The 14,653-nt window shown below is 35.1% G+C and overlaps 1 protein-coding gene across 1 annotated transcript in view; it reads left to right on the forward strand.

Moving 5' to 3' along the window:
• The window catches only part of LOC150085395 (UPF0415 protein C7orf25 homolog), a 61,529-nt gene that overhangs the window by 11,881 nt on the left and 34,995 nt on the right, over positions 1–14,653 (forward strand). The window contains exons 2-4 of the mRNA XM_090373200.1: positions 273–528; positions 2,456–3,073; positions 14,206–14,390. Of these exons, the coding sequence (XP_090229326.1) occupies positions 273–528; positions 2,456–3,073; positions 14,206–14,390 (1,059 nt within the window). The remainder of the gene's footprint in view (positions 1–272; positions 529–2,455; positions 3,074–14,205; positions 14,391–14,653) is intronic.

Consider the following 14,653-nt stretch of genomic DNA (forward strand, 5'->3'; position numbering starts at 1 on the left):
CCCTGGTGTTGCAATAGTCATTCTACCTCGTAGCATGAGGCCTTTGCCCTTAAATACTTTATTGTTGCTTGGGGAATAATTTTATTTAGCAATATGTGGCAAGAGTAAAGTCGTGGCACCTTTGATCATTGGCATAGACTGCAGTATAATTACATCTTTATTTTTTTTTAAGCAATCTGAAGTTATACAATTGCTCTTGCACCATCTCTAGAATTGTTTCTTAATGTTGCTAGAAAAGTTATTAATTGTTAGGTGTTTGCTTTTTATTGTAGTTGAGCACCAAACCAAATGCTGTCAAAGAAGAGCATCTCAGAAGTTCAAACCTGTTTCATTTGTCATCTATTGTTAATTGCTGCCATAGGATGAATGGAGTACTAGAGATTTTAAAACCATATATATTTCATACTAATTTAAATTCTGAATTGGAAGACTGCTCTCGACTTATTGTAGATGTGATTGCAGACTATGGAAAGACATGGGTAAAGGTTGTAGCTCGTAATCCACAAGCATTGCTTCAGTCATCATTGGGTGAGTGCCTTATGAATTTACACTTCATTCAGTACTAAAGTGTTGTTTTTTTCTTTTTCTTCCATATTCTTCAAGGGTGTAGAAAATTATACACGTATAGAAATCCTGGTTGCCAGGATTTTGTACCGCCTTGCATTCAACTTTTTTGTAAAATAGGTTTTCATAAGCACCTTCAGAACACTGCTTTTGATCAAACATAATTAGTCAGTTACACAATAATCGTGTATAAACATTAAAATGAAAGAGTTTCTACATGCTTTTCTTAGTAATGTTGGTAATGATTTAGAAATGCTACTTATACTGCTTTCCTGTGAATTTAGAATGTTTTGCCAAATGATCTTATAAATATAATGTGTTGACAAACATATATTTGAGAAAGAGATACAGGCATTAACTTAATGCTTCCATTTTTATGCTTGTATGAAGTAAGATTTAATTGACAATAGCTGTCAGTAATTATTAAATTTTAGTGATAGTAGAGAGAAACATCACACAGTTGATTGTTGCATAACTGAACCAGTCACATTTGAACAATAGCAAATCTTCCTATGAGACAATTTGTATACTTTTTTCCCAGTGATTCTTAGCAGTGGTTATGATCACCATTACTGAAAAATTATATATATTTTTTAATTATGAAATGTGTAGCAACAAAAGCAAAGTACAGAGAATGAAATAGCCTTCACTAATGAATTTCTTCACTGTTGCACTGTAAAAGAATTAGTCTGTTTATATGAGAATAACAAAATAGCCGGACAAACATGCAGTTAATTGCAACAGATCCAAAGGCAAAGAGACATAAGATATAAGTTTAAAGAAGAGTGGTGTATGAGATTGAAGTGGCTTAACTTTATTCACACTGCCAGTATATAAGGTTACCAAAAATGGTACACTTATACAAGTAACTCATTTAAGGCTGTTAACCAAACTGTAGAGTCCACTGATCCTTTAATCCCCTTATCCTTTTAATTACCTATGGAATGAATAGCATAGTAGTTTATCACATTAATATAAGTTAAAGTGAAAGTAATTCCTGGTTCATTCACTTTTTCATTTTTAAACAAGAGCATGGGGGATATATCTCTACCTCTTTCTGTCCCCCACAGAATTTTTTGGGTAACATTCACTATATTTGGAGCATGTAATATACAGTACTTCAGTCAGATATGGAAATTTTGAACTTTTACCAATTTGCCATGGTCAAAGTCTGAATTTCATGCTTTTTCATAGAATTTACCACAGTAAATCAGTAAATATTAGGATATACTGGATTTCGGGCTTTCACAGTAACATGCAAGTTTTTTCCATTTAGAAATAGTTGTATCCAGTAGCATTATACACTCTTGAATAGTGATCAGCACTCTGCTATTATGATTATAATATTTTAATATTATAGAACAAAGCAGTGCATTGAACAGACAAAAACAATTTTATGAGAAATATTAAAAACCTCCATGCTATTTAAGCATTTTAAGATGGAGTGGATTTCTATACCACAGTAACATTCATGTTAGAGAATTTCATGCTGACACTGATGGGTTATAAACTCATACCTTAGAATGAAGAAATATTTACATACTTTTATTTCCTTTTACAATACTGAATGGCAAATGTAGATAAAATCTTATCTTTTAGTATAACAAAGCTTATTTCCAGGGGCTCACATCTGGTGAGTATGGGCTTGGCACACCCAGGGTCCTGAGCATATCATCATTCTTCTCTTTCTTGGTGATTTCCCTTCTCTCTCTCTCTCTCTCTCTCTCTCTCTCTCTCTCTCTCTCTCTCTCTCTCTCTCTCTCTCTCTCTCTCTCTCTCTCTCTCTCTCTCTCTCTCAGAGTAACTCAAATTTTTTTTGACTGGTGCATCATAAGGATCAGGCTTCCTTGCACCATATGGCTAATAATAATAATATTTTTTTTTTTTTTAGGAGCTGGTAATTTTGGTAGACGGACACTACCAGAACAAGTGGAAGACCTCGTGTCATGTTCTTCTCAAAATCCATGGCTTTACGAGGTACCAAAAGTAAGAGTCTGGTTTGCTGCTGGAGTAACTTTTCATTTGAAAGACTTGTTGGAGCGAAAGGGAGTTGAAGTATGGGCTGATTCTGTAGAAGATGATCTTTATAAAAGCGATGAAGATTTATTAGAGGTTAGTTATCAAAATGAAGTTCTGTCTGAGAATAATGTGGATAAAACCTCCTCTCAAAGTGAATCCACAGTATATGAACCACTAATAGGTAGTGCATCAACATCTTCCCTTGATATGTCAGAAAATGAGAATTTAGAAGTAGTGACTCATCACTTGGAAGAAAGTTTTTCATCAGAGTTTTGGCAGAAAGATTTAGTTGCAGTTAGCAATCCAGATACTTTTCCTTTAGTTCCAAGGGATGCTGTGCTTAATTTAGATGTATCAACAATGATAGCATATGTCTCAGCATTAACTAATGGAAGCTGCCATTTTGTTTATCAGGAAGCTATTCTAACTCAGCAAGCTGAAAGGGAAAGGATAGCTCCTGTGAGTGTCATATTGCATCATCTGATTGGAGGTAAGTCAGGTGTTACTTAGAGCCTTATGTAATTATTGTAGCATAATTAATTGTATATCGATCAATAATACCAAAATCATATTTTAATTGCTTTATTCTGCAGAATAATTTTATAAAAGCTATGTTCTAAGTCCAGACAAACAGGAAAGTTAATATATCTACTGATGATAATTTACTTGTCACCAACATGTTTATTCAAAAGAGATGAATCAGTTGAACTTTGATAAGATGAGAAAGATTGAATTGACTTAATATTTCCTCATTAATGTCATGAATGTGCATTCCTTGGTATTACTACAAAAACAATTTTTTGACTTTGACTGTAACTTGGCAAGTATGTACAGACTTGCTGATTTAGTTCTGAAGCAAAGCTTGTAATAACTCTTGTAGTTGAAACTAGCAGAGGAAAACTGGAAATTTGCTGTATTGTTCCTGATTAATCCCCTCAGTCACAGGCACAGATTACTCATGATGAAAAGAACCAGATGTGTGAATGTCACTGTTGCAAAAGGCAGTCCATTAGTACTTGATATAAGTTTTCAGTATTTTGTGCTCTATTAGAAATGACTAGAAGTTATAATCAAGGTATTAACAAGTTAAGTGTAAGGATAAATAATTAGAAAGTAAGTAAAGAAAAATAAATTAGACATCAGGATATGCTGTGCAATCACAGCTGCATGCTGTTGGAATATAGAACGACAGTTTCTCAAACTGTGTTCCGTGAGATGTGAACAAGTGTTTTGTGAAAAATCGTAATTAATAATTAAAGAAATAAAATAAAATAAAATAAATTTTGCATATTTATAGCATACACCACTTTTCTATCATAATTTTTAACACTTTTTTTTTTTTTTTTTTTTCTATTATTAATATACTGGCATAGACTAATAATCAAATAGACTGCGTAACACTTTATTTTTACAGGCTTTTGCATAAAGAAGTATGCATGGAGGTAATGACATCTACGAAAAAGTAGCAATGTAGTGGTCTAATATGGCATTTGTATGTGATTTAGACTGGAGTACATGGGTTGAAGGAGAGGGGGAAGCGAGCCGATATCATAACTAAACTCACTTCCTTGTATAAATCTTTTTTTATAATTACCAGTATTTCAAAATACTATTATTAAAATAAATGACCATGGATTTGTGGTTTAAAAAAGGAACTTTAAAATGAGGATCAAGTACTTCTAGTAGTGCAACTGCGGTTGATGAAAACGAACACAATATTGTAACACTTCAAAGTGAGGATGAACAATCGCAGCCTTTTGTTCCCCAAAAATCTGAAGTGAAAAAACAGGAACCAACTAATAAAAGACCAAAATGAAAGTACGATGACAGTTATTTGAATTTCGGCTTTACATGTGTTGGAAATAAAGATGCTCCTGATGTGTGTTGTATGTAATAAAATGTTAGAAAACAGTTCTTTGGCTCCCGCTAAACTTGTGTTTCCTAAGTGTTCCATAAATATATTGTGAGATGAAAAGTGTTTCATAAATATATAAGTATTCTGTATATTGTGAGATGAAAAGTGTTCTGTGACTAAAAAAGTATGGGAAACACTGATATAGAGTAAATTAAAAGTTACTATATTTCCTGCCATACTAAGACACTTTTTATTTTTCAGAAATCTATCTCAAAAAATCACCCTACATCTTATAAGGTGACATGGCTATTATAAACAAGTATGTTTTTATGCCTTGTCTTGCCAATGATTTTAGAGTTTTTACAAATATACTAGTAATTTTAAGTAACTCTTCTAAAATGTTAAAAATGTCCAAATAAAAATTACCAGTAAATTTGACCTTTGGGAAGAAAACTTTGCTGGATGTGTTAAGGTACTGTAATGAATATTTTTATAGTGTAGCTGTAATGAATGTTCTCAGGTAGACGTAGTCACTGTGTGCACACCGCACACTTATTCAACTTTAACCATAAATTTCAGATTACCAATACCCTATTATGATAGCATTAACAAAGAAAAGGCTTGCTTACACAATTGGCTACAAATTACAGGTTAAGCAAAGAAACACAGAAACAGCTGAAAGACATTTTGAGCCATCGCCAATGTAGAAGATGATCTGGGAGAGGCAGCAAAAAGAGGTTAAACTCAGCATGGCAGTAAATAATACTCAGAATAATCGCCTGAGAGGGCATAAATTCAAATTGAGGAAAGACAGTTGTAGGATAGATGTGCGGAAATTTGCCATTAGCTAGTGGGTGGTTGATTGCTGGAATAAACTTCCATCTGTCGTAGAAGTTTATAGCTTAAATAGATTCAAGGCAGAACCAGACAAACATTTGGAGAGAGTGGATGGGTGAAATGAGAAGGGTTTTTTTTTTTTTTTTTTTTTTGGCTGATGCTATATAAGCTTGCTTTCTTGCATCATGTGCCTTTACTAATGCTAAAAGCAAGCATAATCTTTGTCGACCAATAGCAATATGGGTGAGACTTGAGAAAGAACTGAATAGCTGGGTAGTAGAGCAGAGAAACTTTGGTATATCTGTGTCAACAAAAATAATCATTTTTGAGGAAACAGTCAGGGCAGTGGCTAAGGAACATGATGATTTTGTTGGCACGACATTTGGTGTTACAAATTTATGAAGCAAAATGGCTTAGCTATGAGGAAACAAACATGGATAGCCCAGAAAATGCCAGAACAATATGAAAACCAAATCCTGGAATTTCACAGATTTATAATTAATGCTAGAAAGCACACAAACTACAAACTTGGACAAATTCGTAATATGGGTGAAATGCTTTTAGCATTTAATGTACCTTCAAATAGAAGTGTGGATGGTAAAGGTACAAAATCAATAATTGTGAAGACATCAGGCCATGAAAAAACACACTATAGTGCTGTTTTGGCTTGTTATGCTGATGGAATGAAACTTCCACCTCTTCTTGTATTAGGCGCCTCTGTAGCCAGGTGGGAAGAAGAAGCAGTGCGTAGCACATGCTTCTTGATTAGACCGGGGTTCGAGCCCGTCACCACCAAATACGGAGGATGCGGAAAGGTCAGGGAATGACCACCGCATATCCCGGAGCAATATGGCCTTAGTTGCTAATGCTCCTAAAAAAAAAAAAACCAAAAAAAAAAAAAAAAATCTTGTATTCAAGAGAAAAACTCTGTCAAAGGAAAAAATTCCACCAGGTACTTTTGTCCATGTTCATCCTAAGGGGTCAATGGAAAGATGGAGTCAAACTATGAACAGAAAAAGTGTGGTCACAGTGTTCTGGTGGCTTTCTCAAGAAATCAGCCCTAATGGTATGAGACCAATTTCATGCACATGAAACAGAGGCCACAAAGAGGAGGGTAGAAAAGTTAAAACACAACTTGCTGTAATTCCAGGTGGATTTACTGGCCAACTACAACCACTGGATGTTTCTATTAACAAACCTTTTAAAGCTTTATTGTAAGAAGAATGCACTAAATGGATGAAGGCACCTCAACACAGCCTAACACTTACTGGTCATATGAAGAGACCAACAATTTCTCAGGTGTGCCAGTGGGTAAAAAATTTTTTGGATGCAGTAGACTAAGAGAGCTGTGAAGTTATTTAAGAAGTGTGGCATCAGTAATGCCTTGGATGGCACAGAAGATGATATTCTGTTTGACAAGAATGACAGTTCGCTATCAGACAGCAGCAGCAGTGACTGAGGATGAGGAGTGTGATGATCATCATGATGGCGATGACAGCAGTGATGAATTTGTGAAGAGAAACAAAAACTTGCTTTTTTCTTATATTACCTCATTTTCTTATTGTTCTTTAAAGATGAATTAAAATAATATATTTTTGTATATCAATTTATAGATGATTAAAATATTTTGGGTTAACCATAGCATGTACAGTATTATAAAAATGTGTAATAAAATGTTTTTGTTTAAAAAGAATTAGTACTAATGTTATATGTGCAATAAAATAAATCAGTTTCTCAAAAATATGTCGAATGTTCCTTAAAAAGGTTATTTCCCAAATCTTTGCTAAATTATGGGTGTGGTTTATATGGTAAACAGAATGGCAAGGGTATGAGTATAACCAAAACAGGTATAAATAAAAGAAAGAAACAGAAGACAGAAAGGGGAGGAAGAGCCTAAATAGCAAAGGATATATAACAAACCAATTAAATTTAGCTAGTTCCATTGATTTCATAACAGCACCGAAAGTAAAAGTATCCAGTCAAGTGAAATGGATACTGTAGAACAGCAGTTCCCAACTGGTGGTTCGCGAACCCCCAAGGGTTTGCGAAAGTGTTCCAGGGGGTTTGCACTAAAAATTCTATGATGGCGTCTGCTTAGATTTACATAGGTATATTATTGTAAACTACAAAATATAACTAATAATAAACAATAAAGTAAAATCAAATTAAATAAAAAGTAAAGAATTGCCAAAGAAAGAAACCACTCTCCCACAACTCCTTATAATTAGTTTACTATCTTACAGTATATCATGTTAAATAAATGTTTTCCATACTAAATTTTTTTTTGATTCTCAAGTTCCATTGTTATGTATAGGTAATTTTTTTTTTTTTTTTAGAAATAGAATCTATAGTAATACCGTGCATAGGTTTAAAGAAGATACTTGTTGATATTAGACTTTCTGTTGATTGTAATTTTCAGGAAATACAAAAGAAGAATGGTTGTTCCAGAAAACATAAATTGAATGAATAAATGAGGAAGAAGAAAAGTTGGTTCTGTGAGTTTGAAGTTGGACAGTAAATGGATGTTGGCTGGTTGCGGCACATGTTTGAACTGCTTTGAAAGAGAAAGCGGAATTATAGAAGCCAATTCAGAAGAACAGTGTCCATGGAAGTATCTATATAAAGGTCTATGAGACAGAGTGGAGAGACTGTGTTAGAGATGAGACTGTTACGCGGGTAGCACAGTGGTATCGTCACAGTCCACCACACACCGCATGGAAAAGGCCCAGGTTCGAATCCCATCGATGACACGAATTTTAATGGGCTTTTTTCACTCCGTGGCTCAGTTAGTTGGTCTCAGACACAATAAATATATGGGTAGATGTAATTATTTACTGGTGAACCTAATATCATCATTTTTTTTTTTTTTTTTTTTGTAAGAGATAAGACATTAATTAACTTTTGAATGGAATCTAGAAGCCTGAAAGAGGTTTTGGGGGAAATTCGAGAAGTTGAAGCTGATTGAGCAGGGTGAGGTTTCTCAAACTGGAAGATGGAATGCAATGTGCTATCATCAGCAAAACTATGGATAGGATTTCTGGTCAATGGAAGGAGGTCATTAATATACAAGAAGAAAAGAGTGGGAGAAAGAACTGAATCTTGGGGAACACAAGCATTAGTGTAGACGTTAGAAGACAGAGAGCTGTATACCATTAACCAGTGAGCGGTCAGAGATAAAAATGGACCCAATTACAAAAAACAGCTGGTAAACCATAGGATGGAAGCTTATTTAGAAGACCTTTATGCAAAACACGATCGAAAGCCTTTGAGATGTCCAGAGCAACTGCTTGTGTTTCACCGAACTTTTCCATCGAATTACCATAAATGGGTAACATAAGCCAGAATATCACCAGTGAATCGACACTGATGGAATCCATACTGGGATCGTTGATCAGATGGAAGGATTCTGATAGTTTAAGAGTTGGTGGTTAATTGATTTCTGCACTACTTTAGAAAGAGTAGAAGTAATTGTAATGGGACGATTATTGGATGGGAGGGATTTATCATCCTTTTTAGGAACTGGCTGGATATGGGCAAATTTCCAAGCAGAAGAAATACCACCTTTGGTATAAGAAAATGAAAAAAACGGCAAAAAACAGGATTAAGTTCAGAAGCATAGATTTTGAGAACAAGAGGAGAAATACCATCAGGATCTGGAGCTTTTTTTAGCATCAAGATTCGTCAAAATCTTTCTGACATCCTTTTGGTGGAAGACCACAGGCGGCATTTAATAGAGCATGTTGTGAATGGTGGGAGATGTTTTACCAAGATCATTAATACATGAGTTGGAAGAAAAATGGGATGCTAGCAGGTCAGCTTTATCCTTGGCTGAAGTGACAATAGAACCAGATGGTTCTATTGTCACTTCATCTGGTTTTGACAGAAGTGGGAGCAGAGATGGGCAAAAATTGCAGCCAATAACATTCGAAAGAGACCAGAATGCTTGGCTACCATTAGGGCAAGAAGCAAGTTTTCTGCAATTAGCCTGTTCAAAATCTAGTTTAGTTGATTAATAACTGTAGGCAGAAAATGAAACTGAAGAATTGGAAACAAGCCAATTACGATATGCAACATTCTTCTCTTGAACAGCCTTAGCACAGCTATTGGAAAACCAAGGTTTAGATAAAGGACCAGATTTTAAAGTCGAGTGGAGTAAAGGATTCCATTCCTACAAGGATAATTTCACTGACGCGATCTGAGCAAACATTGACATCGGAGGTTTTGAAACAGTGATCCGACCAAGGAAATGAAGAAAAGAAATCTTGCAGGTCATCCAATTTTGCATTCTTGTAATGCCAAACAATGAGGTTGGGAATAGCCATGAGATAAAGGTTCCATTGGAGAAGAGACAGTCACCACATTGTGATCTGAAGTGCCTAATGGACCACTCACCTCGACTGTGTACTTAGAAGGGTTGTTTGTGAGAAAAAGATCAAGGATGTTGGCTGTATGGTTAGGATTGTCCGGTATTCTGGTAGGTAAATGTACAATCTGTGTGAGGTGATTAGTAATTGCAAAAGCCTCAGCATCATGACCACCTGGGTCAGTGTGACTAGAAAACGGAAGCCAGCTGGAGTTGTGAACATTAAAATCACCAAGAAAAATTACCTCACTTTTAGGAAAGTTGGACTGGAGAAAGTCAAGTTGCAAAGTGAGGAAGTCAAAGAGCTCCAAGTGATTAGTGGAGTTGGGAGAACAGTAGGGACAATGAGGTAGAGAGATTTTAAGCCAGAGAAGGTCAAAAAGGGGAGATTCCGAATTACCAAAGTCACTGACAGGGAATATTGGAATGGACATATGCACAAGTACCACTTTTGAGATGAAAGGAATCATACAGCGAATAATTTGGGCAATTGAGATGAGCAGTGGTTGAATCAACTGATAACTGAGATTTTGTCAGAAAAAGTACATGGGGTTCGGCAGACTGCAAGTGGAAATGGCCATTGTTGAGATTAGAACTGAGACCATGTATATTTGTGAAATGGACTAGGAAGTGTCTGCCATAATAATTTGCCCTTGGGTGCAATTATTCAGGCTGACAGGTCATATGAGACAATCACCAAAGAATATTGGTCCAATAACACTTGCACATACCTGAAGATTTTTTGTTTGTTACCACAGCAGAACATATTAGCAAGATGTTCTGAGGGCAGAAACGTTTCAAATGAGTGGGCAGCTAATGCTAGTGAAGGAAGCTTAAATAACTTTAAGGGGTGTGTCAGGGTAGTTAACTATACAAGAACACTTAAGTCTTAATTGTTTATACAGTAATGTCAGAAGTGTCGTCAATAAAATGAGTGAATTCGAACTGCTGGTTAGGGCAAGTAACGCTGGCATAATAGGACTTACAGAAATGTGGTGCCACCCTTAGATAGGGGATAGGTGAGTTTCAGTATGGTATGTGCAGTGTATTTAGGAAAGATAGGGAAGATAGAAAGGGTGATGGGATCATGCTTCTTATAAAAAAAACAGCATGAGCGCGACAAAAACTTTCCCGGATTCAGATGTTTCGCATGATAGTATAAAATCTGTATGGTGTGATATAGTTGGAAGCAATAGTATAATTTGAGTGGGAATTATATACAGGCGAGGTGATTGTGAAGAGTATGATGAGAGCCTCTACATGCAAATGAATGGGCAAGTAAGTATGAATTTCTTATTATGGTAATTTTAATTTGCCTCTAATTGATTGGAGCAAATGGGAAGGAAAAGCCTAATGGGGACAAAATTTTGAAATCAACTAGATCATTGCTATTTGTATCAACATGTCAGGGAAAGCACTAGGGGAAAAAATACTCTAGACCTCATCACCCATGAACTGGATGACATAATAGGCAGTACAGGAATCAGTAGCAAGGAGTTATCATGGAGTTCTACAGTGGATGATGAAGAGAGAGAGAGAGAGAGAGAGAGAGAGAGAGAGAGAGAGAGAGAGAGAGAGAGAGAGAGAGGTAGCAGTAGCTAAAGGCAAAGTAATAGGTTAGAATTTCAGAAGTTGAAGATTTTTTTTTTTTTATGAGAACCCCAAACACGAAAGGTATCAAAACCTATAGTACTTAGTACCGTGCATGGGTTGAAGGAGAAGTATGAGGAGAGGGGGATGCCGGAAACTTTGCTCTAGAGACTAAACATGGGTTTTGCCACTTCAAGCCTCCAATAAGCAAAGTGGTGGTATTTCACCGGTTGATGAAAGTCATCTACCACCTATGTTATGAGGAATATTGTTGCATCTGAAAGAGCAGGACTAAAATATTTAAAATACAGTATTTACAAATATACAATAGCATTAGTAGAGGCATTTGATGCAAGAAAGCAAGCTTATGCAGCATCAGCCAAAAAAAAAAAAAAAAAAAAAAAAAAATGTATTATGGAACCCGAAGCAAAAGGCCTTTTCCTAAGTGACCTATGTAAATGCAAGTAAATAATTACATAGTGATATTGGCTGAAGAACAGGTTAGTATACACTGGCATATACTTCGATTAAAGCAAGGAAGATGGTGATAATTGACAGGTGAAGGCACTTCCCATTTCTGGTTGTTTTATGTCATCGAGGAGGGGAGCTTAGCTTAGGTAGGGTGTTTATTCCTCCATCCCACTGTTTTAAAATGGGAAAACGAGTTCCCGATTTAAAAACAGCAGCAAATGTGGGGAAAACACCCTAGGCATATCAACCTAGAAGGACAGTGGGCAGGGAAAGCAGTGGCATCTGACAATCACTGCTTTGTTCCTGTCCATTTGTCGAAATATGGGAGTCACAACTTGTCAGTCACTGTTTTGCTTGATGCCATGTTGGAGGATGTACACCATTCTGAAGTTTTACTGTGATAATTATTTGACCTTGAGAATGCAGCACACTACAAATGCACAGGTAATAACTGATAATTACATAGGTCATTTCCTGATTAGATATCAACCAGCGCATTTTGACAGGTGTGTCTTTTACGTAGACAAGATTTAACTTACTCCATATGGCTGATGCTGTATAAGCTTGCTTTCTTGCATCATATGCCTTTATTAATGCTAATGCTAATATACCTCTACATTTCACGTAGAAAAGCGCGTGGGGATGGGTGAGCATGGGCAAAGCCCCCTAGTTTCCATTATTATTCTTTGTGTGATTTTTCTTAGACGTAGTATTGCAATTATCGTGCAAAAAAGAGACAAGCAAAATTTATAGTATGTATGATGATAAGTTTGAGAATGCCAAAAAATGACTAGAATTTTCTAACGGAATCCTGCTTATGTTGCAGTTTGATTCTTTGGACCCCCCCCCCCCCATTCATCACATTATAATGAGTTTCACCTATATTAGCAAGTACAGTAACATTTTCTACTGCACTTACTAATACTAAATATTACTGAAATGGCTGTCTGGGAAGGGGGTAGTTGTCACCACATTCAAATATATTAAATTTCAAATATAAGTAGTATTGTACCCCTCTTTTTGGGGAGTGCTGCTTATTTATAGTGTTAGCAGTTAAGGAAACTTGGGCAGTAAACTCATAATTTTAGAGATCTGTGTGCCATTTAAGACTATCTTTTTTTTTATAGCAAGCTCACTTTTATTCACCCATTTCATTAAGACGCACACACACACACACAAGTGCTGCTGTGTAAGAGCTGAAAAAAAAGATGAATATCTAAGTCATACATAAGGTTCTATGTATGTAACATTTTTTTAAATATAACTTTTCATAAATGTCATAATTTGGAAACTCATAACAATCCTGTAGAGTAATATTGCTGTAGAGTAATACTGGTATGGCCTATGAGTTGTTCTCTTAACTGTTAGTGAAATTGAATACAAAATTCATTTAACTGTAATAATACAATACTTTGGATTAATATAGGAACAAATCACACTTCATAAGGTTGCTACCTCTTTAACTTGAAGGTAACCAAGAGAATGAACTGTTTAAAGTAAAATGAGATGGGTGGCAGGTAGAAAAATAAACTGGTGTGGCCTATGATTGTTAAAGGCTAACTGAGGAAATAACTGATAAATGTTTCACTGTTATTATCTATTCCCTTAAGTTTGTGAAGGTGCTGTAGGTAAACATTATTAGAAGTAAAGTCGGGTAATTTTTGTATTCATTTTGCATAAATTACTAATGATATTTTCAGTTTTGAATGCTAATAGAGTTATGATGAAGTTTTAATTTACTACTACTCTGGTATGAGTTCCATTTCATATAGATGCAAATTACTGTTAATCCTTTCACAAGTGAGTTACCCAAATGTGTGGCCTCCCCGCGGTTATTTTTTGATAGAGGTGGGTTCTGTGGAGGAAGTTTCTTCGAGAATTTTTGAAGTTTTGTGTGCGAATGCTTTTAAATATTAATTTCTTCTTATTTTGACTTAGTTGCACTCAGCATTAGAGTGACATTATTCTCAAAAATCAAACCAGAATTTTTTTTTAAAATTGTAAAAATGGTTAAAAAAATAACCTCCTCATTTTATTTTTATTATTTTTTAGAGGATTAATATCCTCTACATCTGTTTAGGTATCACTTAATTTGATTCTATCGACTTCTAGATCCGAAGTCCAGAGAATTTTTTAAATTTAAGCTTTTGTGATCCAAAATCATATAACAAGGATTTAGAAGTGTGATGCAGTTTCGTGCTGCCATCTATTAATATTGTCTGCTATTAGTTAGAAGCACAGATAAGACATAGAAGTATATACTGGAAAAAATTCAAAATGATTCATATATAAACATACGCATTATTTAAAATGTATTTGGCCTTCAAAATAATGTAGATGCACATTCCTGGGAGCCTACACATGAAAAACATATATCTAAATATGTGCTTGTGAAAAGCTTAGTGAGGTAGAAAAAGTTTAATTTTAATTAGTTTTAATCATATTTAACCTTTGATTGTTTTTGATGAGTGCTTAAAAAACCAAATAAAAATATTTCCATTTCTAGGATATAAACTGTTATGTTCTGCCACAGCCTATAAAGATTTCCAGGATATATTGTGTACAGTGGGAGGAACACAAGAAAAAAAGAGAGCAGAGCAGCTGATTTCAAAAGTTACTTTTGTTTCTGATTGTCCTTCACAAAGAGCATTAAATCTTCAAGCTAGTTCAAAAATTCGGGCTCGTTCACAGGTATGTCGTTCTGACAGAATAAATTATAGCAGTTTCCTTATTTAAGAGTATTATACATTCCTTAAATAAATACAATATAAGTTAAAAGGACTACTAAAATACATATACTGCCCTACTATTAATATCCGGACACCTGCCTTTAGACCAAAAAAGAGCTCTTATTGTGTCATTTAATATTTTGTGCTGAAACCTTTTGCTTTTATGACAGCCTTCAATCTTCACGGCATACTCTCAACCAGCTTTTTATAAATGTCAGGTGATAT

The sequence above is a fragment of the Mastigoproctus giganteus genome, chromosome 5, assembly GCF_048544385.1.
Source record: "Mastigoproctus giganteus isolate SK-2022 chromosome 5, ASM4854438v1, whole genome shotgun sequence".
Taxonomy (NCBI): Eukaryota; Metazoa; Arthropoda; class Arachnida; order Uropygi; family Thelyphonidae; genus Mastigoproctus; species Mastigoproctus giganteus.